Genomic DNA, 24,900 nt, shown 5'->3' with positions numbered 1-24,900 from the left:
CCTCTTCTCACTATACATACAGCATGGCAACAGGAGAGGAGTGGGGACAGATGAGGGACAACACAATCTGGGTTTTCTCCCGTCTCACAACACATAAATTGGAATGATGACGCCAAACAAGACAATGACCATAGGAGTTTGCAAGACAACACAAACAGATCTGGGAACAGGCTACATACATATCATTCTAGACAACATGGTGTTGTCATCATCACTGACCTCACTGTTGATGTCTGCTCCAGCGTCCAACAGCATCTGGACCATGGCCTCGTCCCCTCTCACACAGGCGTACATCAGAGGGGTCATTCCCTGATGTACATCAGAGGGGTCAGGGGTCGGAAGATACATTGGTCACATTACAGTTAGGGTTTTGTTTGACAGATAGTCCAGATGTTCAGGGTTATGTGAGTTGAATAAAGCAGATATGAAGCAGATGTCAAGGACATCATTTTTGTATGACAGTGGATGGCTGCTTTACACTGTGAGTTTGACCATCTGTGTTCGAATACCCACAGTTTCTCCTGTGCACCACAATACTGTGTTAGCTCGTGGAGCTAAAGCCTAGGAAATACCTCGGTGAGCTAAAACAATTCTTCAGGTCTTAGACAAGGTTACTACTCATCATGCGAGCGTGATTCCCCAAACTACCGCAGATACATGAGCACAAGTCAAAGCCGTCAACACATGACAACAATCCTCAGCTTGACCTGTATCTGACTTCTTGGATTTGCTTACAGCACACTTGGACTCCATGTTTGAAATTTCCCCCTCCAGCCACTTTGATTAACTACAGTAGCGTGTGGCGTTGATCATGGAAAACTCAGAGGAGTAATGTTCTGCAGCTCCCTAAGACACTGGGAACAGTGTGTTTCCAATGGGCTCCTCAGTCAGTCTAAACATCAAAGGCAGGAGGCAGTCTGGAGGGAATGAGTTGCGTTCTTCAGCTCAGAACAGCCTCAAACTAAAAACTGAAAATTGAATGTTGCTGGTTCACTAGCAACAGTGTGTGTGTGTGTGTGTATACACGTTTGACTAAATTTGTGAGTACCAGACATTTTTCCAGTCCTCACTAGTATAAAAAGGCTATTTTAGTCATAGAAGTTGTGTTTAGGGTTAGAGTTAGAATTCTGGTTAGTGTTGGAATTAGTTTAGTCTCATTTGCAATGGTGCCCTGAGGACAAAAATTCAATCAACACAACAACAATAAAAAAAAAAATGATTGACAGATATACTGTCACAGCTGGTAATCGTTGTCTCTAATTGGGGATCATATTTAAGTAGCTGTTTTTCCCACCTGTGTTTGTGGGATATTGTTTATGTGTAGTTGCATGTTAGCAATCCATTGTCGTCACGTTTCGTTTAGTCTTTATTGTTTTGTTTGTTTTATTTCTAATAAAAGATGTGGAACCCAGATCACGCATGCGTCAAACGATCGTGACAGAATATCCCACCACAACATGACCAAGCAGCGTGCCCAGGAGGAGAGGGTAACATGGACTTGAGAGGAGATTCTGGATGGGAAGGGACCCTGGACTTGGGAGGAATCCTGGCAGGACAGGATCACCTTCCTTGGCGGGAGACGCAAGGAGAGAAGGGGGGACAGCAACAACGCCGGGGTTCGCAGCCACAGAGAAAGCCCAAAAGGGGGCACATGGGGGGGGCACATGGGGTGGTTGGCGGAACTGGAGAGTGAGCCAGAGCCTGTGTGGGAGTCGATAGAAAGTAATGAGAGATACCGGAGAGAGGTTATGGAAAGGAGTATGCTGTGGCGCAGGCGCGTTGGAAAGCGCCTTCTCAGCTCTGTGCCAGCTCTACGCACCAAGTCTCCACAGCCCATAACGTCCTGTGCCAACTCCTCGTACTCACCGTGTGAAGTGTGTTAAAGTTCCGGTACAATTCATGCAGACTATACGCACCAGGTCTCCAGTGCGTATTCACAGCCCAGTACGTTCTGTGCCAGCTCCACGCACCAGGCCTCCAGTGCGCCTCCCCAGTCCGGCACTTCCTGTGCCTGCTCCCCGCACTCGCCCTGAAGTGCATGTCACAAGTCTGGCGCCACCTGTGCCGGCTCCACGCACTAGGCCTCCAGTGCGTCTTCCCAGTCAGGTGCGTCCTGTGCCGGGTCCACGCACTCGCCCTGAGGTGTGTGTCACCAGTCCGGTGCCACCTGTGCCGGCTCCACGCATCAGGCCTCCAGTGTGTCTCCCCAGTCCAGAGCTTCCCGCGACGGTTCCCAGTCCAGAGCTTCTGGCGACGGTTCCCAGTCCAGAGCTTCCGGCGACGGTTCCCAGTCCAGAGCTTCAGGCGACGATTCCCAGTCCAGAGCTTCCGGCGACGATTTCCAGTCCAGAGCTTCCGGCGATGGTTCACAGTCCGGAACCTCCAACGACGGTCCACAGTCCGGAACCTCCTGAGACGGTCCATGGTCCGGAATCTCCTGCGATGATCCACTATCCGGAACCTCCTTCGACAGTCCATGGTCCGAACCTCCAGCTCCAGGGCATGAGCCTTCCTCTGCACCGATGCCCAGTCGAGACACGGCTTCCTGTCCCACTCCATGGCAGGAGTCTTCCTCTGCACTGATGTCCAGGCCAGGGCCGGTGTCCAGTCCCGCTCCATGGCAGGAGCCTTCCTCGGTATCTAGGTCCAGTCCAGGCACAGTGTTCAGCCTGGGTCCATGGCTGGAGCCACGGAATGAGCGGGTTCTTCGGCCCGCACCAGAGCCGCCCCCGATGCTGGTGGGATGAGCAGGTTCTTCGTCCTGCACCAGAGCCGCCACCGATACTAGACACCCCTCCCTAACCCTCACTTTATGTTTCAGGTTTTGCGCCAGAGTCCGCAACTTGGGGGGGGGGGGGGTTACTGTCACGTCCTGACCAGAGAGTCCTTATTTTCTATGGTGGAGTAGGTCAGGGTGTGACTGGGGGCTAGTCTAGTTTATTATTTCTAGTTTTGTTTTTCTATGTTGGTGAATTTGTATGATTCCCAATTAGAGGCAGCTGGTAATAGTTGTCTCTAATTGGGGATCATATTTAAGTAGCTGTATTTCCCACCTGTGTTTGTGGGATATTGTTTATGTGTAGTTGCATGTTAGCACTCCATTGTTGTCACATTTCGTTTAGTCTTTATTGTTTTGTTGTGTGGTTCACTTATTTCTAAATAAAGATGTGGAACCCAGATCACGCTGCACGTTGGTCCAAGTATGCTTCAAACGATCATGACATATACAGTTAAAGTCGGAAGTTGACATACACCTCAGCCAAATACATTTAAACGTAGTTTTTCACAATTCCTGACATTTAATCCATGTAAAAAATCCCTGTTTTAGGTCAGTTAGGATCATTACTTTATTTTAGGAATGTCAAATGTCAGAATAATAGTAGAGATAATTATTTATTTAAACTTTTATTTCTTTCATCACATTCCTAGTGGGTCAGAAGTTTACATACACTCAATTAGTATTTGGTAGCATTGCCTTTAAATTGTTTAACTTGGGCCAAACGTTTCGGGTAGCCTTCCACAAGCTTCCCACAATAAGTTTTGGCCCATTCCCCCTGACAGTGCTGGTGTAACTGAGTCAGTTTTGTAGGCTTCCTTGTTCACACACACTTTTTCAGTTCTGCCCAGTTGTGTCCTCATTATGCCATCTATTTTGTGAAGTGCACCAGTCCCTCCTGCAGCAAAGCACCCCCACAACATGATGCTGCCACCCCCGTGCTTCACGGTTGGGATGGTGTTCTTCATCTTGCAAACCTCCCTCTTTTTCCTCCAAACATAACAATGGTCATTATGGCCAAACAGTTTTATTTTTGTTTCATCAGACCAGAGGACATTTCTCCAAAAAGTACAATCTTTGTCCCCATGTGCAGTTGCAAACTGTAGTCTGGCTTTTTTGGCAGTTTTGGAGCAGTGGATTCTTCCTTGCTGAGCGGATTCTTCCTTTCAGGTTATGTTGATATAGGACTTGTTTTACTGTGGATATAGATACTTTTGTGCCTGTTTCCTCCATCATCTTCACAAGGACCTTTGCTGTTGTTCTGGGATTGATTTGAACTTTTTGCACCAAACTACATTCATCTCTAGGAGACAGAACGCGTCTCCTTCCTGAGCGGTATGATGGCTGCGTGGCCCCATGGTGTTTATACTTGCGTATTATTGTTTGCACAGATGAACGTGGCACCTTCAGGCGTTTGGAAAATGCTCCCCTGGATGAATCAGACTTTTTTTTTCTGAGGTCTTGGCTGATTTCTTTTGATTTTCCCATGATGTCAAGCAAAGAGGCACTGGGTTTTAAGGTAGGCATTGAAATACATCCTCAGGTACACCTCCAATTGACTCAAATTATGTCAATTAGCCTATCAGAAGCTTCTAAAGCCATGACATCATTTTCTGGAATTTTCCAAGCTGTTTAAAGGCACAGTCAACTTAGTGTATATAAACTTCTGACCCCCTGGAATTGTGATACAGTGAATTAGAAGTTAAATCATTTGTCTGTAAACAATTGTTGGAAAAATGTATTGTGTCATGCACAAAGTAGATGTCCTAACCGACTTGCCAAAACTATAGTTTGTTAACAAGAAATTTGTGGAGTGGTTGAAAATCGAGTTGTAATGACTCCAACCTAAGTGTATGTAAACTTCCGACTTCAACTGTAAATATATTACATCAGGTTATTACAACAAGTAATAATAGTCAATTGAAACAATTGCATACTTCAATTAAATGTAACAACAGAGTTTAAAACTGCCCTATCGGCACCGGGAATCCCGGTGTAATTTTTTTTGTAAAGTATTCCCTAACTGTGGTGCCTTAAAACTAAAGGCGGATTAACCAACTTTGTGGAGACAAGCGAGATCTCAAGAGTTAATCCAGGGGGTCAGTTAACCAACCCTGCAAACATATTTTTATATTTCAACAGCGAAGTGAGATACACTACATAACCAAAAGTATGTGGACACCTTCTTGTTGAACATCTCATTCCAAAATAATGGGCATTAATATGGAGTTGGTCTCCCCTTTGCTGCTAACAGCCTCCACTCGTCCGTGAAGGCTTTCCACTAGATGTTGGAACATTGCTGTGGGGACTTGCTGCCATTCAGCCATAAGAGCATTAGTGAGATTGGCACTGATGTTGGGCGCTTAGGCCTGGCTCGCAGTTGGCGTTCTAATTCATCCCAAAGTTATTTGATGGGGTTGAGGTCAAGGCTCTGTGCAGGCCAGGCAAATGATTCCTCACCGATCTCGACAAACCATTTCTGTGTGGACCTCGCTTTGTGCATTGGGGCATTGTCATGCTGAAACAGGAAAGGGCCTTCCCCAAACTGTTGCCACAAAGTTTTCACAGATTTCACACAGATTTCTCTAAAATCTAATTCTTTGCTGTAGTGTTAAGATTTCCATTCACGGGCCTCCCGAGTGGCGCAGTGGTCTAAGGCACTGCATCACAGTGCTAGAGGCGTCACTACAGATCCGGGTGCGATCCAGGGCTGTGTCACAGCAAAGCCATGACCGGGTTACCATTGGGGTAGCACACAATTGTCCTAGTGTCGTCCGGGTTAAGCGAGCAGTGTGTCAAGAAGAAGTGTGGCTTGGCAGGGTCGTATTTCGGAGGATGCACGGCTCTCGACCTTGGCCTCTCCTGAGTCCGTACGAGGGTGGCAGCGATTGGACAAGACTGTAACTACCAATTGGGGAGAAAAAGGGGTTACAAAAAATAAATAAAAATAGATAAATTCCCTTCACTGGAACTAAGGTGCCTCACCTGAACCATGAAAAACAGTCCAAGACCATTATTCCTCCTCAACCAAACTTTACAGTTGGCACTACGCAGTCAGGCAGGTAGCGTTCTCCTGGCATCCCCCAAACCCAGATTTGTCACTCCAGATTCATCAAGCGTGATTCATCACTCCAGAGAACGCGTTTCCACTTCTCCAGAATCCAATGGCGGCGAGCTTTACACCACTCAACCAATACTTAGCATTGTGTCTGGTAATCTTAGGCTTGTGTGCGGGTGCTCGGCCATGGAAACGCATTTCACGAAGCTCCCGACAAACAGTTATTGTGCTGACATTACTTCCAGAGGCAGTTTGGAACTCGACCATGAGTGTTACAACCGAGGACAGACAATTTTTGCTCTCTACGCGCTTCAGCACTCAGCAGTCCCATTCTGTTAGCTTGGGTGGCCTACTTGGGTGGCCACTTCGCGGCAGAGCCGTTGTTGCGCCTAGACGTTTCCACTTCACAATAACAGCACTTATAGTTGACCAGGGCTGCTCTAGCAGGGCATACATTTTACAAACTGACTTGTTGGAAAGGTGGCATCCTATGACGGTGCCAAGTTGAAAGTCACTGAGGTCTTCAGTAAAGCCATTCTACTGCCAATGTTTGTCTATGTAGATTGCAAGGCTGTGTGCTCAATTTCATACAGCTGTCAGCAACAGCTGTGGCTAAAATCGCCGAATCAACTAATTTGAAGAGGTGTCCACATACTTTTCTATATATAGTTTATGTTGGAAGCTTGTTGAGCAGAGCTTTATAAACAAGAATCGAGTAATGAAGGGTTCTACGGGACTTTAGTGAGGTCCAGCTCACCTTCTGATACAGGAAGCAGTAATATGTATTAAAACTTACCCTGCTGTTCATGGTGAGGCAAGATCTATTCTTAAAACAGAAGCCCACTTTATATCTTAGCTTTTTAACTCGCTCATGAGCATGTTTTTTAAATGTTAAATCTTTATCAATCCAGACACCGAGATATTTTTGGGCGGGAACCCACTCGTTGTGAGTGCCATGAATTAGAGAACAATATTTAGTTTTGCCCGCATTAAGTAGGGATTTCTGTAATGCAACAAAATCAGATTGCAGCTCTAACAATGCCTGGTCTACAGTTAGAACAATGGTATACATAAACGTACCGTCTGCATACAGATAAATAGTACTGGATTTAATACATAGACCAATATTATTTATATCAATAGTAAAGAGAACAGGTCTCAATACCGACCCCTGCGGTACACTTTTCGTAATATAGAGGAAATAGAATTGACCCCATCAGAAAGCACACTTTGTGTCCTGTCCGTGAGAATGCTCTTAAACCATTTGCACGATTCCTTGTCCAGGCCCATTTCAAAAAGTTTTTGAATGAGTAGGGAATTGTCAATGGTGTCGAATTCCTTGGAAAGGTCTATAAATAGGGCAGCACAATGTTTTTTATAATCTAGCCAATTCAACACGTCATCTAAAACCAGACTAGTGCATATTTAGAATAGAGTGAGAAGGTAAAACATTTCTTAGCTGGGTCAGGGATTCTAGTACCTTGGCTAAGCAAGATAACTTTCAGCAGTAATTATGTAAATCAGAAGGATCTCCGGCCTTTATTCAGGGGGAGAACATGTGCCGCTTTCCAATTCTTAGAGAAAACACCAGCAGCAAAAATACAGGTTAAAGGTTCAACAGTGAGTAGGGCAGGATTAGGGTTCAATTTAGAGTTAGGGATTAGGGAAAATAGGATTTTGAATGGGAATCAATTTTAGGTCCACAAAAAGTCCTCACAAGTATAGTAAGATGTAGCTGTGTGTGTGTGTGTGTGTTGTCCCAATGGACTGATGTGTGTAGGAGAGAGTGGGCAATACTGAGTTTCACACGTTTACCACAGAGCAGAAAAAAAGTGGCAGGTCAAATTGAGTTGAGAACATGGGTGGGTGGTTGTGGGCGTGGGCATCCATCCATGTGTATATGAGGCCGAAGGGGTGCGTGCGTTTGTGTGTGTAAGCATCTTTGCCAGTGCTTGCCTGCCTGCAAGGTGTCTGCTTGGTTTTACGTTATGTCTGCTCTATGTTCTGTTCCCCAGGCAGTGTGCGTGTGTGTGTGTGTGTGTGTGTGTGTGTGTGTGTATGTGTGTGTGTGCAGGCACGCGTGCATGCATGCATTTGTGCATGTGTATGTATGTGTGTGTGCCTGTGAATGTGTGTGTGTGTGTCTAACTAACCTGTTCACTCATGCTGTTGATGCCGTCAGGCCCCAGCAGATTGACAGCCTGTTTCACCAGGTCGGTCCGGCCACAGTTGAGCATACGGAAGCCCAGGTCCTGGAGGAACTTAGCCTCTGTAGAAGCTGCATCCAGCTTGCGGGAAGCACAGAAACAGTCATCCGTCCTGGTAGGGAAATCACAGGAAAGGAAATCAATGAGCTGAATTTAGAGTGTGACAATGATTCTGGACAGAAATTATTTGTGTGTTAAATGAGTGAGGACAAATAACAACTGTATGAGAGGTGTGTGTGTGTTCGAGTGTGTGTGTTGGAGTGCGTGTGTGTGTATGTGTGTGTGTGTGTGCATGTGTGTGTGTGAGCGTGGACATGGGTCCATCCGTGGTAGTGTGTGTGCATGTGTCTGTTTGAGTTCATATTGTTGAGTGTGGGTGTATCGAGCCTGCGTGCCATGTGTGTGTGTTTCCATGCCGTACTTGAGCTGGCGTGGTTCACAGTCCACCCCTGGCAGTAGCAGCCTGGCGGCCTGCCGGATGTCGTCACTGTCCACTGAGAAGCTGCGGCGGTGCTCGGCTTGAGCCACCGACACCCTGATCCACTCCATCAGGGGAGGCAGCACTAGGAAAGGCCTGCAGACACATACACACGCACACGCGCACACACACACGCACACACACACACACACACACACACGCACAGGAGTCATCAATATCAACTATGGGCTGACTGGTACAGGTAAAATCTGCTTAGCTTACACAAATCTGACATTCTAACCATTGTCATTTAAAAGTGACTTTAGATCAGTGTCTTGGAGCACAGTTATGCTACTCCTTTATTCAGAGACCCTAACAGCTTTTTCCCATTTAACTGTATTTGTTCTTTAGAGGATGGAGAAACATATTCATATGTATGTCACCTGTCAGTCATAGATATTATTACTATGAATATGAATATACATGTAATGTTAATATTGAACAATACTGATGTGACTCTAGATCACTGCATATTATCTCACACAAGATAGCTCAATGCCTTGAATGTCCAGCCCCAGCTTCGCTCCTACATGTACAGTGCCTTCGGGAAAGTATTCAGACACCTTGACTTTTTCCATATATTGGTAGGTTACAGCCTTATTTCAAATTGATTCAATTGTTGTTTTTTTCTCCTCATAAATCTACCTACAATACCCTATAATGACAAAGCAACAACAGGATTTTAGACATTTTAATAATCCAATTTTAATAATCAATAATCAATGGAAACAGGAAGCATCTGAGCTCAATTTTGAGTCTCATAGCAAAGGGTCTGAATACTTATGTAAATCAGGTATTTCTGTTTTTTATTTTTAACAAATTAGCAAAACATTCTAAAAACCTATTTTCGCTAAGTCATTATGGGGTATTGTGTGTAGATTGCTGAGGATTTGTATTTACTTAATCCATTTTAGAATAAGGCTGTGGAAAAAGTGAAGGGGTCTGAATACTTTCCGAATAGCACTGTACATCTGTCATATATTTGTCACTTATAATCAGTCTGTCATTCATCAGTAGTATTCTAGCCTGAGGGAGAATCCTGCTATTTAATTATTCAAATTTTCATCACTGCACACATGCAAATATAAATTACTCCCTTCAAAGTCCTGGGAAACATGTGACCTTGAGGCACTATGACACAATCTGTACCAGCGTTTCAAAAGGCACAACACCACATCATGAAGTAGTGTATATTTTATCGGCCAATATATTCCACTACAAAACCAACAGAAAAGCTCAGACATAGTTCACGGGCTAGCTTTAAGACGTGTTTCCGACCATTCTCTTTGAAGATTTCCAATTAAGTGTAGACCTAGGCAAGGTTTTAAAACACGATTGGAATCACGCAGCTTTCCCAATTCTGCTCTACAAATCTGTTCATTAGGAACCTTTCTTTTTGGTGCTCAGAGCTGAAGCAGACTGGGGAAGGAGACCTGGAAGACACATTAGCAGTTAGTTCTCCATTACAGGGCTGTAAAGTGTAGAGCCCCGGAGGAGGCCTGCTCTGCATCAACTGTCAGCTTATTCACCCATTTCCCCTTCCCCTGACAGAGGTTTCCTCATATCCTCAGGACATTCTGGTCCTGTGAGGTTATATAATGTATAGGAGCATTTCCTCACCAGGTGACCTGGCCAGGAAAAACTCCAAGCCAGTGTAAATATGAACAGTGTAGATAGACAGCTATAGATAGCTGTTTTGCCGTTTTAAGAGTACACCAAAGTCTAAGGTATAGGAGGGATCTCAGAATCGACATCATGGAAATGTTGGGTAACGCATAATACCATTCTAAAACATGGACTCAATACAGCCTATAACTGAAATGTAATGACTATGTCAGTGAGAGCAATTTAGTAAAGCCATATGTGTTTCAATGATAATTTCCTGCTGATTCCCCCTGCATGTGATTGTTAGGGCTTAATGTACATTAACAAGCTGTCAATTGACTCCATTTAAATATTTTTCCTCTATAGGAAAACATCTGGTTAAGGGACGTGGGAGACTTGAGGCTCACTGTGAAAGCTAAATGCAGGAGGTGTGTGTCGCGTACTTCAGAATGGCTTTGGTTCACGACAGAATGAAAGTACTACCATGACATTTGTGTCTTACCCGTCTGATGAATGGATGAATGTGAATCCTAACGGTCTATCTACACCATCAACATAACAGCCCATGTACAGCGCATTCGGAAAGTATTCAGATCCCTTGACTTTTTCCACATTTTGTTACGTTACAGCCTTATTCTAAAATGGGTTAAATACCCCCCCCCACCATCTACACACAATACTTCATAATGACAAAGCAAAAACAGGATTTTAGAAATGTTTTCTAATTGATTAAAAATAAAAACGGAAATACCACATTTACATAAATATTCAGACCCTTTACTTAGTACTTTCGTTGAAGCACCTTTGGCAGTGATTACTGCCTCGAGTCTTCTTGGGTATGATGCTACAAGCTTGACACACCTGTGTTTGGGAAGTTTCTCCCATTATTCTCTGCAGATCCTCTCAAGCTCTGTCAGGTTGGATGGGGAGCATTGTTGCACAGCTATTTTCAGGTCTCTCCAGAGATGTTCAATCGGGTTCATGTCCGGGCTCTGGCTGAGCCACACAAGGACTTTCAGAGTCTTGTCCCGAAGCCACTCCTGCGTAGTCTTGGCTGTGTGCTTAGGGTCGTTGTCCTGTTAGAAGGTGAACCATCGCCCCAGTCTGAGATCCTGAGTGCTCTGGAGCAGGTTTTCATCAAGGATCGCTCTGTACTTTGCTCTGTTCATCTTTGTGTCGATCCTGACTAGTCTCCCAGTCCCTACCGCTGAAAAACAACCCCACAGCATGATGCTGCCACCACCATGCTTCACCGTAGGGATGGTGCCATGTTTCCTCCAGACGTGATGCTTAGCATTCAGACCAAAGAGTTTAATCTTGGTTTCATTAGACCAGAGAATCTTGTTTCTCATGGTCTGAGAGTCTTTAGGTGGCTTTTGGCAAACTCCAAGTCATGTGCCTTTTACTGAGGAGTGGCTTCCGTCTGGCCACTCTACCATAAAGGCCTGATTGATAGAGTGCTGTAGAGATGGTTGTCCGTCTGGAAGGTTCTCCAATCTCCACAGTGGAACTCTCGAGCTCTGTCAGAGTGACCATCAGGTTCTTGATCATCGCCCTGACAAAGGCCCTTTTGCCCCGATTGCTCAGTTTGACCAGGTGGCCAGCTCTAGGAAGAGTCTTGGTGGTTCCAAACTTCTTCCATTTAGGAATGATGGAGACCACTGTGTCCTTGGGGACCTTCAATGCTGCCAAATCGTTTTTGTACCCTTCTGCCTCGACACAATCCTGTCTGTGAGCTCTAAGGACACTTCCTTCGACCTCATGACTTGATTTTTGCTGACATGCAGTGTCAACTGTGGAACCTTATATAGACAGGTGTATGCATTTCCAAATCATGTCCAATCAATTGAATTTACCACAGGTGGACTCCAATCAAGTTGTAGAAGCATCTCAAGGAGGATCAATGGAAACAGGATGCACCTGAGCTCAATTACGAGTATCATAGCAAAGGGTCTGAATAATACTGTAAATAAGGTATTTATGTTGTTTATGCATTTGCATCTATTGTGTGTAGATTGCTGAAGACATTTTTATTTATTTAATCCATTTTAGAGTAAGGCTGTAACGTAAGAAAATGAGAATACTTTGAATACCCGTATATCCCATGAGGTGTGTGAGTGTGTCCGTCACTGTGTGCCTGCTGGTTTGTGTTTGTTTCTGTGTGTGCGTGTTACCTCTCTGTCTGCAGGGTAACCTTGGAGGGTTCTACGTTGGGGTTCTCCCACTCCATCTGGGGACAGTGCATGAAGTAGCAGAGGGTATAGAGCGCCTCAGGCTCCCAGTGCACTGAGCTGCTCTTCTGGTGGATGGGCGTCCCGTTGCTGTGGTTCTTCACATGCAGCGGCTGGAGGTGGTGCATGGCCCGGGAGACCAGGTCACCTGCAGTGCACAATGAAAGGATGGGGGGGTACGCACATCCATATTAATATCAGGAGCTGGACAAAAAGAAGGTCATCAAGAAATGGAGGGAATGTCCACCTGCACACACACATGCACACACATGCACACGCACACACAACACACTGTAAGGGGCGATAGATTATACTGGGAATGTCTAGACCCCATTGTGAAGAAACACCCTGAAAACAAACAGACAGACAGACAGACAGACAGACAGACAGACAGACAGACAGACAGACAGACAGACAGACAGACAGACAGACAGACAGACAGACAGACAGACAGACAGACAGACAGACAGACAGACAGACAGACAGACAGACAGACAGACAGACAGACAGACAGAAAGACAGAGTTCATAACTATCTTATCTAAAGGAGATTTTGTCGAGTAAAAACGTAGCCACGAATGGTTTCTATAAATATGAATATTTATATACATAATACTCTCCTTGCTATTTACTCATGCTCTGCATAATCCTCCTGTACTTTAAGGGCCTGCAGTGGCACTCAAACTCTCTGCTTAAAAAGATTTCCTCATAAAATTAGAATATTCTCCAGACGCTTAGTATGCAAACACTCTTTGCCAAAAACTGTTTCCCACAAACTTTTTACTGGGCTGAAGGGACACGACATATTGCCTTCTAATGCCACACAGACGTGGAAGCCAGACAATGAGACAGCTGGGCCCAGATACAATCCCACTGAGAATCAGTCAAACTGAATGTGGGTTTCAAAGGCTGCAGTATTTAACTCATTGACACAACAAGTATTAGTCCTCACCCTTTTGCTACTGTATAGGGCAGAAACACACATTTTATATATTACTCTGCATTAGAAACATACTGTAGGCTATATACTTCTACATCTCTATCATGGCAGGACATTCTGAAACACCTGGGCCCTATCACACCGTACACTTCTGTTACTATATATATACAGTTCCAGTCAAAAGTTTGGACACACCTACTCATTCAAGGGTTTTTCTTTATTTTGTATTTCTACATTGTATAATAGTGAAGACATGAAAACTATGAAATACCACATATGGAATCATGTAGTAACCATAAAAGTGTTAAACAAATCAAAATATACTTTATATTTGAGATTCTTCAAAGTAGCCACCTTTTTGCCTTGATGACAGATTTGCACACTCTTGGCATTCTCTCAACCAGCTTCATGAGGTTGTCACCTGGAATGCATTTCAATTAACAGGTGTGCCTTGTTAAAAGTACATTTGTGGAATTTCTTTCCTTCTTAACGCGTTTGGGGTTAATCAGTTAGGGGTGGTATACAGAATATATCCCTATTTACAGCTAAACAGCTAAAATAAGCAAAGAGAAATTACAGTCCATCATTACATGAAGTTCAGTCAATCTGGAAAATTTCGAGAACTTTGAAAGTTTCTTTGAGTGCAGTCACAAAAACCATCAAGCGGTATGATGAAACTGGCTCTCATGAGGACCGCCACAGGAAAGGAACACTTAACCAGCATGGCTGCCACAGCATTATGCTGCGGTGCGCCATCCCATCTGGTTTCCGCTTAGCGGGACTATCATTTGTTTTTCAACAGGACAATTACCCAAAACACACCTCCAGGCTGTGTAAGGGCTATTCGATCAAGAAGTAGAGGGATGGAGTACTGCATCAGTTGATCTGGCCTCCACAATCACCCGACCTCAACCCAACTGAGATGGTTTGGGATGAGTTGGACCGCAGAGTGAAGGAAAAGCAGCCAAGAAGTGCTCAGCATATGTGGGAACTCCTTCAAGACCGTTGGAAAAGTATTCCAGGTGAAGCTGGCTGAGAGAATGCCAAGAGTGTGCAAAACCGTTATCAAGGCAAATGGTGGCGACTTTGAAGAATCTCAAATATAACATATATTTTGATATGTTTAACACGTGTTTGGTTACTACATGATTCCATACGTGTTATTTCATAGTTTTGATGTCTTCACTGTTATTCTACAATGTAGAAAAAAAAGAAGAAAAAAAGAAGAAAAACCCTTGAATGAGTAGGTGTGTCCAAACCTTTGACTGGTACTGTATACAACAGAAAAACACATCTTATGTATATAATATTATTATGCATCAGACAAACATACTGCATATTTTCCTGATATAGAATGACATTGTGCTAGTCTTTCTCAACCAAGTAATACTGTAATGACACGTTCCATTGGTTTCACATTCACACATAAGGGTCTGTTCCCCAATCACAGCACATTGCATTCAATTAAAGACTAAAGAGTGTTCTTTCAGAAGGATCTATTTCTCACCAAACTCATTCAGTGGAAACAACAAGTAGCAGTTGTACAAATAAAGGGATGCTTCTATGGGGACAGTCATTCAAAGAGACAAACGGCTTGTTTAGCATCATAATTGTGCGGCTTGACTTCTGCCAAGATTCCATTTTGCCGTGACAATAAGAGATGTGGAGGCATCACTAAAAGGGGGGAATTGGATGCTTGGAATCAACAGTCTATCTTCCAGCCAGCAGACCTGGAAGATGTCAGTGCTCGACTGATAAGAGAAACAGTGCAGCATTGTATGGAACAGTATGACATTGCACATGCATGCATAAAAGCTTGCACGCACGCACACACACGCACACACGCACACACACACACACACACACTAATTGTACAAATGGGAATACAGTGTAATAGTGCCCTAGTCTTGGTTTTTAGCTAACATTTCACTCCTTGACAAATGACAGGAGTGGCAAGGAGTGGAATGTAATAGCTGAACAGAGATGGCAACCAGGCTAATAGTGCCCTCATGTGTAGTGGAAGGAGCGGGGACTGAGGTGGGCAGCTCAGGGCGATGGGGTAATAGCCATTCTCATCTCTTATTGACGCTGGCATGTGACATTTCCTGGAATGGGGTGGCGGGCGGGCGGGGCAGGCAGGCAGGCAGGCGTCGGGCTGAGGACTGAGATTACTAAACCCAACAACCCAACAGCAATACTGTCTGGCACAGCACAGTGCCATAGGCTTCACAGACAATGAGCTTCTTCTAGAAGTGCAGTAAAACAACCACCCATCTGCTACAGATGGCTGAAAGTGGAGGAGAGATCGACTTCATCACTACTTGTTTTTGTAAGAAGTGTTGACAATCTGAATGCACCAATCTGTCTGTTTAAACTACGGACACTCATGCATACCCCACAAAACATGCCACCAGAGGTCTCTTCACAATCCCCAAGTCCAGAACAGACTATGGGAGGCACACAGTACTACATAGAGCCATACCTACATGGAACTCTATTCCACATAAGATAACTGATACAAGCAGTAGAATCAGATTGTTTTTAAACAGATAAAAAGAACCCTTATGGAACAGCGGGGACTGTGAAGAGACACATACAAAAGTACAGACACACGCATACGCATTCTATACACACGTACATTGTAATATTGTTGTATGGTGGTATTATCCATTTTTGTATTGTAGATGTGTAGTGGTGCAATAATGTTATGATATGATGTACTGTTTTATCTTGTGTTTTATATGTAATGTAAGTGCCTTAATGTGTTTGGACCCCAGGAAGAGTAGCTACTGCCTTGGCGCTAGCGTTAGCTAATGAGGATCCCTACTAAATACAAATACAGATTCAGATGGAAATAATGAAACTAGGAGAATCTGCTAGCTTTGTCATGTCCTCTAATAAAAGAGCTACCATTTCACCATGAACATTGGACTGTCCTTTGTGTTAGCCCCAAGAGCTAGTCTACAATGCCATTAGTCTCTTCATGGGATTCAAGCCACTGCTAGTAATCAATATCTCATCCAACCAAGCTCATTCTTTACATCAACAATGAGCACCGAAGTAGGAGACAGACAGGCTAGAGATAGTTCTAGTCTATTCATAATGCTTTTTTTCAAGTGTTCTACAGGGTACCATCCCCTTCATCGACAGGCTGAGGCTCTCTCATCAAAAGATAACTTCTCAGGAGTACAATCGCACTGCTTATATTTACAAGTGGGATTTATGAGTGTTGGCATCTGAGGGGTCAGTTACCAGCTATTCAGTGCCCACATAACAGCCAAGCCCTCATTCAAGCGTGATGTGTAATGCCTATTTAATGGGGTAGAGGCTGAGAACGTCTCACTGGAGCCATGACTAAACTATTAATTTATCAGTACTAGCTAGATAAAAATTTGAAATGGCATTGGCTATAGTTTGTCTACAGCTTCTAATCAGATCTGGTCTTTGCAGTTGGAGAATGTGTAGTGTAGTCTACAAATTTGCGCAGGTGAAATCACAGCTATTTTGGAGGATTTGCTGTCAATCAGCCAAGATCGTGTTTAATTGTGAGTGGCCTGTGTAAGTCCAGGACGCTTCTCTCCAAGGCTCTGACAGAAGCACAGGAACATAACAGGTTAAACTGTGGGTTTGATTTGCCAGAATCAAGAAAACATTGCAGTACAGTAAATCAGAGCTCATCATCATAAATGGTCTTAGTCATCATGGGCACCACTACATCACAGACTACAGTCCTTCCTTAAATGCTCTTGGGCTGAGGAGTATTACTGCAGGCTTTGAGAAGGGAACAGAGTGACCTAGCGCTGGGCCTGTCTGTGAATCCCTCAGAGACCTAAAATCAACATTCCACAGCGTTATAGATTATAGATTAACACATTGCCATTTCACACAAGCTTACAATTCACACTTGTGTGAAACAATGTCAAATATAAGCACTTACCAAATGATTGTTATTATTTTATTAGTGCATGCAGCTGAATGCAGATACAGACACACCAACATGTTGTTGCAGGAGAGTTAATAGAAGCACACTCAGTGCATTGAGTGCAAGCAGAGAGGGACCCAGGACATAAATTCCTACATGTGATTAACCAACAGATGGTTCTGCCTATTAGAGATCAAAATAAGATTAAAAGAAGAGAGAGGAGTGATTGCTATCTTGACAGTACAGCTGACAAACATAATGATATTATCAAGATGAGAATGTTGCTGCTTATCTGTGCCTGTGTGTACAGTACAGGAAGAATGCCAGAACATTCTCAGTCAGAGCAACCTTCAGTGCTCAAGTGCACAGATGAAAAATCCTACAGTGCAATGACACTCTGCTGCCAAAACGATTTCCTTCAGGGATCTACGCATAGTAGTAAGGTCCACTGCTGACTGTTGAGGTCTTGGCTTTACATTCACATTCAGCACCCTACTGCAAGAAGATGACCAATGTCCTGGTATGACTCGTAACTCCCAACATAACACTTGCTCTCTCAATTCAATTTGATTCAAGGGGCTTTATTGGAATGGGAAACATATGTCAACATTGCCAAAGCAAGTGAAATAAATAACGAACAAAAGTGAAATAAATCATAACAAATGAACAGTAAACATTACACTCACAAAAGTTCCCAAAATGCTAAAGACATTTCAAATACAGTGGTGTAACGATGTGCAAATATTTTAAGTACAAAAGGAAAAATAAAGAAATATGGGTTGTATTTACAATGGTGTTTGTTCTTCACTGGTTGCCCTTCTCTCTTCCTCTGTGAAAGGCCATTAGCAGTGTGAACTGTGGACAACCTGCACTTAGGCAGAGCTCAATGCTTGGAAGACAGAGAGGACCAACATACTGATTTCATCAACTGTGACATCAGGACAAATAAAAATGATAGAAAAAGGCCTGGGATTGATATTGACGTATCTGTATGTCCTGTGATGAATTTTAAAATGCCAAACATGACAATTGTGCCCTTGGGCTGAATATACAAATTATAATTCCCTTCTCCAGGCTGCGTGCTCCGAAGCCACTCTCACTCGCATGGCTCTCTCAGATAGCTACATTTTTATTAGCCAATTCCCATCATGTGATCAGGTCTTTCTCACAGGCTACGAGTGAAGACAGACACATTGGGGACGCAACTGTACGCATTCTTATCCAATTCAGAGGCGCATTTTGAAGATACTGGAAGAACTGTCCACATTTACTTTTCATCAGCCAAGAAGATGAGTGGCTTAATGAACCGCAAAAGCACTAGCCTTTGTCAATCTACTACCCCCCATAGTACAAAAGTTGACCTATTGTATTCTGTGCGAAAAATAAATATTCCAAACATAGTCTGGGACAGTTGTGGGATGCGATAGATCCCAAATGAATACAACCACCAGCATCAACAAAAACCTTTTTTAAGCAATGAGGCTGACGCAACAAATCAAAACGTTTAGCTTGAAATGGTGATAAACTATTAGACTATTTCTTCATATTATAAGCGCAGCAAAGCACACACAGCAGTAGGCTATAAGTGCCAATGTTCCAAAATGCAATCAATTAGCGGGAAAACACCATTCTCAAAAGTGATTGCAAATGCAATTATGCATGTAATGCTGTTATTATAAAGGTGTATTTTTTGGTGAAAATTATGTTCCCCAAACTTGAAACTCACATAGTGCGTATGTTTGCCAGTTAGGCTCTACACCCCTTGTAAAGCGGATTAATGTGCTTAATTTTAAGAAGTTATTTGGCCACTTTAGTTGTGATGCAAACCTTATCAAAACATATAGGCCTATAGGCTAGGCTACATAAGCTGTTTCTTGCCTTACTGCACAACAAGCTGGGCATTATTCATATATATATCATTCACAAGTGATAGGCTAATGTTGACTGTTGATTGAAACTTGTCTTTACATGTCCTAAATAATATATATGTGTGAAATTTTTTGTTTTGATTTAGAATGGACCATTATCATACACCTGTCTCGAAAAAAAACCATGTAATCTATGGACTTAAACGCTGTTCCCGTGGTTCATTGTCATGCCAGCCAGATAGGCTATACTCCTGTTGTAAAGAGAAGCAATGTGCTTAGTATTAGGAAAGTAGGCCTAGCCTATAGAAAGCTGATGGGATCTTCCTCTTTTTAATAGAAGCCATCACTCATGAGCTCATGGGCTCTCATTAATTTTTTATTAGATTTGCAATCACATTTGCATTGATGTCAGAGTGATTAGAAGGCCAATAGAGTGCTGAGTACCAGGCAGGTTTTGTAGGCTACTAATGATCATCAAAAGCATCAGATCTTGGAGAAGCCTAATTACCATGACTAAATGATCACATGGAATTTGACTGCCCTAGTCACAACAACCCTAAGACTGCTCTGCTATCCAAATAATCAATTTGAGAGAATCGACCGGTATGTACCATGCAGGGGACAGGGTCACCAGTACCTTCTTCGTGTGGAGGTCTCACCCCCACAGAAGCCCACCTCAACCCCACTGAGCCCACTCTCTCAGGCCTTTGCTACAGTTCATTACTCACACAGTAAGAGCCCCTTTCTACCTAACCGACTATACTACACTATTAAATCTGTCACTGTCTAAAAAACAAATATTTTCATGACTTAATGTTCTTCAGCCTGCTGCCTCTACCTGGCGTGATGCTTCACTGCAGGTGGCGGTCCAGTCACACTCTGAGGTCTCCAGTTGTGAGATGTACTGGGAGTGCCAGTTCAGACAGCTAGCTGGGATTCAGTACTACTACATCCATCTCTTTTTTGGTGGTGGAAAAAGCAATCACTGAGGTCATAATTTAGTCATTTCTTCCTGAGGTACTTTTCACCTAGTGGTTGTATCTATATATTTCCATATGAAAATAGCTTGTGTGCTGAGTATAGGATATCCTCAGCTGTCTGCTATTGACATTTCCAAGAATAGGAGGCCATTGCTGTTTAATGTACAGAATTACACGATCAATTTCTCTTCAGAGGAGGATTTAGCTAACTTTACCTCAAATTATCAATGATTGACAGATGATTCTCTGTGTTATTGTTGAATCATGTCAGAGACGAAAGCCCGTTTTGTGGGCACTTTGACAGACTGCCATTTAAAATACACTAACGTGGATTTAATACAAAAGAAATAAGACAGTACTAAGAGAGAGGACAATCAATACCTCTTAAATGGACATCAAATACCGTTGGAGAAACACTGTACCTGGGATATGCAAATTGACTTTGCTGCAGTTTAGCTACATTTAAACTAATCTGAGATGCATTCATCTGTCTTTCTTCTCTCCTCTCCCTTTTCCTCCCCCCCTCTCTCTCTGACAGTCTGATAGCTAAGTCTGCTGACATTTCTGCTTTTCTCCATGATTCATTTGGCAGATTGAACTTTGCAAATACTGTATGCTTTACAGTCATCCGGTCTATTTACAAGATAAACATCCGGCGCTAATATTATCTTTGGAAACAAGCTTGAGACGCATCGAGACGCATCCTTAGCCGCCGCGGCTGCATCACTGTATTTGTAGTGTCAACAGAGCTGAATGAGTCCCGGAGTGAACCCATCAATACTCCATGTACAGAGCACTGCTGATGTGGCTTAGCGCTTTGTACGCTGGGGACTGGGACTCCATTCTGATCCAAAAGAGAATTGGATCAGTGTTAATTTTGATGATGTGTTGACGCTGGACACACATGGTGCTTTGGGTCTCTCATTGTGTCATATGCAATAACAACGTTGGCAAAACGTCAACCCAACATCTGAAAGAGACTGCATTAGAGCCTTTCTGCATGTGTTCTTAGAATGACATGGCTCTATATATCTACACTGACTAGACTAGAGGCTGCCGCACTTCTGGACATCACAGATCGTTTCTCGGTTAAGTCAGATGAAATTCGCTGAGGACAAGCATTCAGCATTCAGACAAGCATTCAGCATTCAGACAAGCATTCAGCATTCAGACAAGCATTCAGCATTCAGAGACACACCGTTCAGACTGAACGGTGTGTCTCTTCAAATTAAGGGCCCACTCACTCACCCCCCAAAATGGCAGAATGACTACAGTATTTTGAAATGCCAGGGGAAGAGATACAGTACTGTGTATGGGCCTAAGATCATTATACACAAGCTCACTATTCTCAAGTGGAAAAGGTTTTTACTAAAACATATACAGTGCCTCCGGAAAGTATTCAGACCCCTTGGTCCTTTCCACATTTTGTTACAGCCTTATTCTAAAATGGATTAAATAAATCAAACAGAAATACCTTATTTACATAAGTATTCAGAAGCTTAGCTATGACACTCAAAATTGAGCTCAGGTGCATCCTGTTCCCATTTATCATCCTTGAGATGCATCTACAACTTGTGGTAAATTCAATTGATTGGACATGATTTGGAAAGGCACACACCTGTCTATATAAGGTCCCACAGTTGACAGTGCACGTCAGAGCAAAAACAAAGCCATGAGGTCGAAGGAATTGTCTGTAGAGTTCAGAGACAGGATTGTGTCGAGGCACAGATCTGGGGAAGGATACCAAAACATTTCTGCAGCATTGAAGGTTGCCAAGAACACAGTGGCCTCCATCATTCTTAAATGGAAGAAGTTCGGAACCATCAACACTCTTCCTAGAGCTGGCCGCTTGGCCAAACTGAGCAATCGGGGGACAAGGGCCTTGGTCAGGGAGGTGACCAAGAACCCAATGGTCACTCTGACAGAGCTCGAGAGTTCCTCTGTGGAGATTGGAGAACCTTCCAGAAGGACAACCATCTCTGCAGCACTCCACTTTACGGTAGAATGGCCAGAAGGAAGCCACTCCTCAGTAAAAGGCACTTGGAGTTTGCCAAAATGCACCTTTCTAGACTCTCAGACCATGAGATACAAGATTCTCTGGTCTGATGAAACCAAGATTAAAATCTTTGGTCTGAATGCCAAGCATCACGTCTGGAGGAAACCTGGCACCATCCCTACGGTAGGGACTGGGAGGCAAAGGTAAACGGATTGAGGCAAAGGTGAACGGAGCGATCCTTGATGAAAAACCACTCCAGACCTCAGACTGGGGCAAAGGTTCACCTTCCAACAGGACAATGACCCTAAGCACACAGCCAATGCCTTGGGACAAGTCACTGAATATCCTTCAGTTTTATTAACTTTACTTAACTAGGCAAGTCAGTTACTTTCAATGACAGCCTAGGAACACTGCCTGTTCAGGGGCAGAAAGAGAGATTTGTACCTTGTCAGCTTGGGGATTTGAACTTGCAACTTTTCAGTTACTGGTCCAACGCTCTAACCACTAGGCTACCAAGTGACCCAGCCAGAGCCTAAACTTGAACCCGATCAAACATCTCTGGAGAGACCTGAAAATAGCTCTGCAGTAATGCTCCCCAACCAACCTGACAGAGCTTGAGAGGATCTGCAGAGAAGAATGGGAGAAACTCCCCAAATACAGGTGTGCCAAGCTTGTAGCGTAATACCCAAGAAGACTTGAGGCTGTAATTGCTGCCAAAGGTTCTTCAACAAAGTACTAAATAAAGGGTCTGAATATTTATGTAAATGTGATATTTATTTTATTATTTTTTCCCAAACATTTTAAAAAACCTGTTTTTGATTTGTCATTATAGGGTATTGTGTGTAGATTGACAAGGGATTTTTACATTTGTAAAAATACATTTTAGAATAAGGTTGTAACGTAACAAAGTCTGAATATTTTCCCGAAGGCACAAAAAAATATATACAAAGGTAAAATGTCAAATGTTGGTCCCGTGTTTCATGAGCTGAAATAAAAGATCCCAGAAAATGTACATACGCACAAAAAGCTTATTGTTCTCAAATTTTGTTCACAAGTTTGTTTACATCCCTGTAGTGAGCATTTCTCCTTTTCCAAAAGAATCCATCCACCTGACAGGTGTGGCATATCAAGAAACTGACTAAACAGCATGGTCATTACACAGGTGCACCTTGTGCTAGGGACAATAAAAGGCCACTCTAAAATGTGCAGTTTTGTCACACAACACAATGCCACAGATGTCTCATGTTTTGAGGGAGTGTGCAAATGTTATGCTGACTGCATGAATGTCCACTTGAGCGGTTTTTAGAGAATTGGCAGTTGAACCAGCCCAGGATCTCCACATCCGGCTTCTTCACCTTCGAGGTCGTCTGAGACCAGCCACCCGACAGCCGACGAAACTGGGTTTGCACAACTGAAGAATTTCTGCACAAATTGTCAAAAGCCATCTCAGGGAAACTCATCTGCGTGCTTGTCGACCTCACTAGGGTCTTGACCTGACTGCAGTTCAGCATCGTAACCGACTTCAGTGGGCAAATGCTCACTTTCGATGGCCAATGGCACGCTGGAGCAGTGTGCTCTTCACGGATGAATCCCAGTTTCAGCTGTACCGGGCAGATGGCAGACAGCTTGTATGGTGTCGTGTGGGCGAGGGGTTTGCTGATGTCAACATTATGAACAGAGTGCACCATGGTAGAGGTGGGGTTATTTTATGAGCAGGCATAAGCTATGGGCAACAAACACAACAGCATTTTATCAATGGCAATTTGAATGCACATCACCTCATGTTTCAGCACGATAATGCCTGGCCCCATGTCGCAAGAATCTGTACACAATTCCTGGAAGCTGAAAATGTCCCAGTTCGTCATGTTCACCAGACATGTCAACCATTAAGCATGTTTGTGAAGCTCTGAATCGACGTGTATGACAGTGTGTTCCAGTTCCCGCCAATATCCAGCAACTTCGCACAGCCATTGAAAAGGAGTGGGACAATACTACACAATTAACAGCCTGATCAACTCGAAGAAGATGTGTTTTCTGATCCACGCCTCTACTTTTTTTATAAAAGGTATCTGTGACCAACAGATGCATATCTGTATTCCTAGTCATGTGAAATCCATAGATTTTTTCCTAATTAATTTCTTGCCATTCTCCTTCGATCTCTCATCAACGAGCTGTTTCTCATGCACAGGACTACCGCTGGCTGGATGTTTTTTGTTTGTTGCACAAATCTCTAGACACTCTCATGCGTGAAAAGCCCAGCAGGCCAGCCGTTTCTGAGATACTGGAACCGGCACCTGGCACCGACGATCATACCACGCTCAGAGTCGCTTAGGTCACTCATTTAGGCCATTTGAACGTTCAATCGAACAGTAACTGAATGCCTCGATGCCTGTCTGCCTGCTTTATATAGCAAGCCAAGGCCATGTGAATCACTGTCTGTAGGAGCGAACCATTTCCGTGAACGAGGTGGCCAATGAGTGTATTCAGTGAAGGGAAAAAGTATTTGCCCTCTTTCTGATTTTCTCTATCTTTGCATATTTTCAGATCTTCAACCAAAACCTAATATTAGATAAAGGGAACCTGAGTTGACAAATTACAAAAAATGATACTTATTTTATTTATTTAATTAAGAAAGTTATGCAACATCTAATTCCCCTGTGTGAAAAACAAATTGCCCCCTTACACTCAATAACTGGTTGTGCCACCTTTAGCTGCAATGACTGTGACCAAATGCTTCCTGTAGTTGTTGGTCAGTCTATCACATCACTGTGGAAGTAATTAAGCCCACTCTTGCATGCAAAACTGTTTTAACTCAGCAACATTTGTCGGTTTTTAAGCAT

General features: G+C 43.5%; 1 protein-coding gene across 4 annotated transcripts in view; it reads right to left on the bottom strand.

Annotated features, from left to right (window-relative positions):
• btbd11b (BTB (POZ) domain containing 11b) overlaps window positions 1-24,900 on the bottom strand; it is a 129,321-nt gene that overhangs the window by 15,323 nt on the left and 89,098 nt on the right. For all 4 annotated transcript variants that reach the window (XM_031822944.1, XM_031822945.1, XM_020481019.2 and 1 more), the window contains 4 exons: window positions 12,299-12,503; window positions 8,463-8,615; window positions 7,988-8,153; window positions 220-309 (listed from right to left, as the gene is read on the bottom strand). In XM_031822944.1, coding sequence (XP_031678804.1) covers window positions 220-309; window positions 7,988-8,153; window positions 8,463-8,615; window positions 12,299-12,483 — 594 coding nt within the window. In that variant the 5' untranslated portion in view covers window positions 12,484-12,503. The remainder of the gene's footprint in view (window positions 1-219; window positions 310-7,987; window positions 8,154-8,462; window positions 8,616-12,298; window positions 12,504-24,900) is intronic.

The sequence above is a fragment of the Oncorhynchus kisutch genome, linkage group LG4 (genome assembly GCF_002021735.2).
Source record: "Oncorhynchus kisutch isolate 150728-3 linkage group LG4, Okis_V2, whole genome shotgun sequence".
Classification (NCBI taxonomy): domain Eukaryota; kingdom Metazoa; phylum Chordata; class Actinopteri; order Salmoniformes; family Salmonidae; genus Oncorhynchus; species Oncorhynchus kisutch.
The sequence above is the reverse complement of the archived record's forward strand: the minus strand, read 5'-3'. Positions and strand labels throughout refer to the sequence as shown.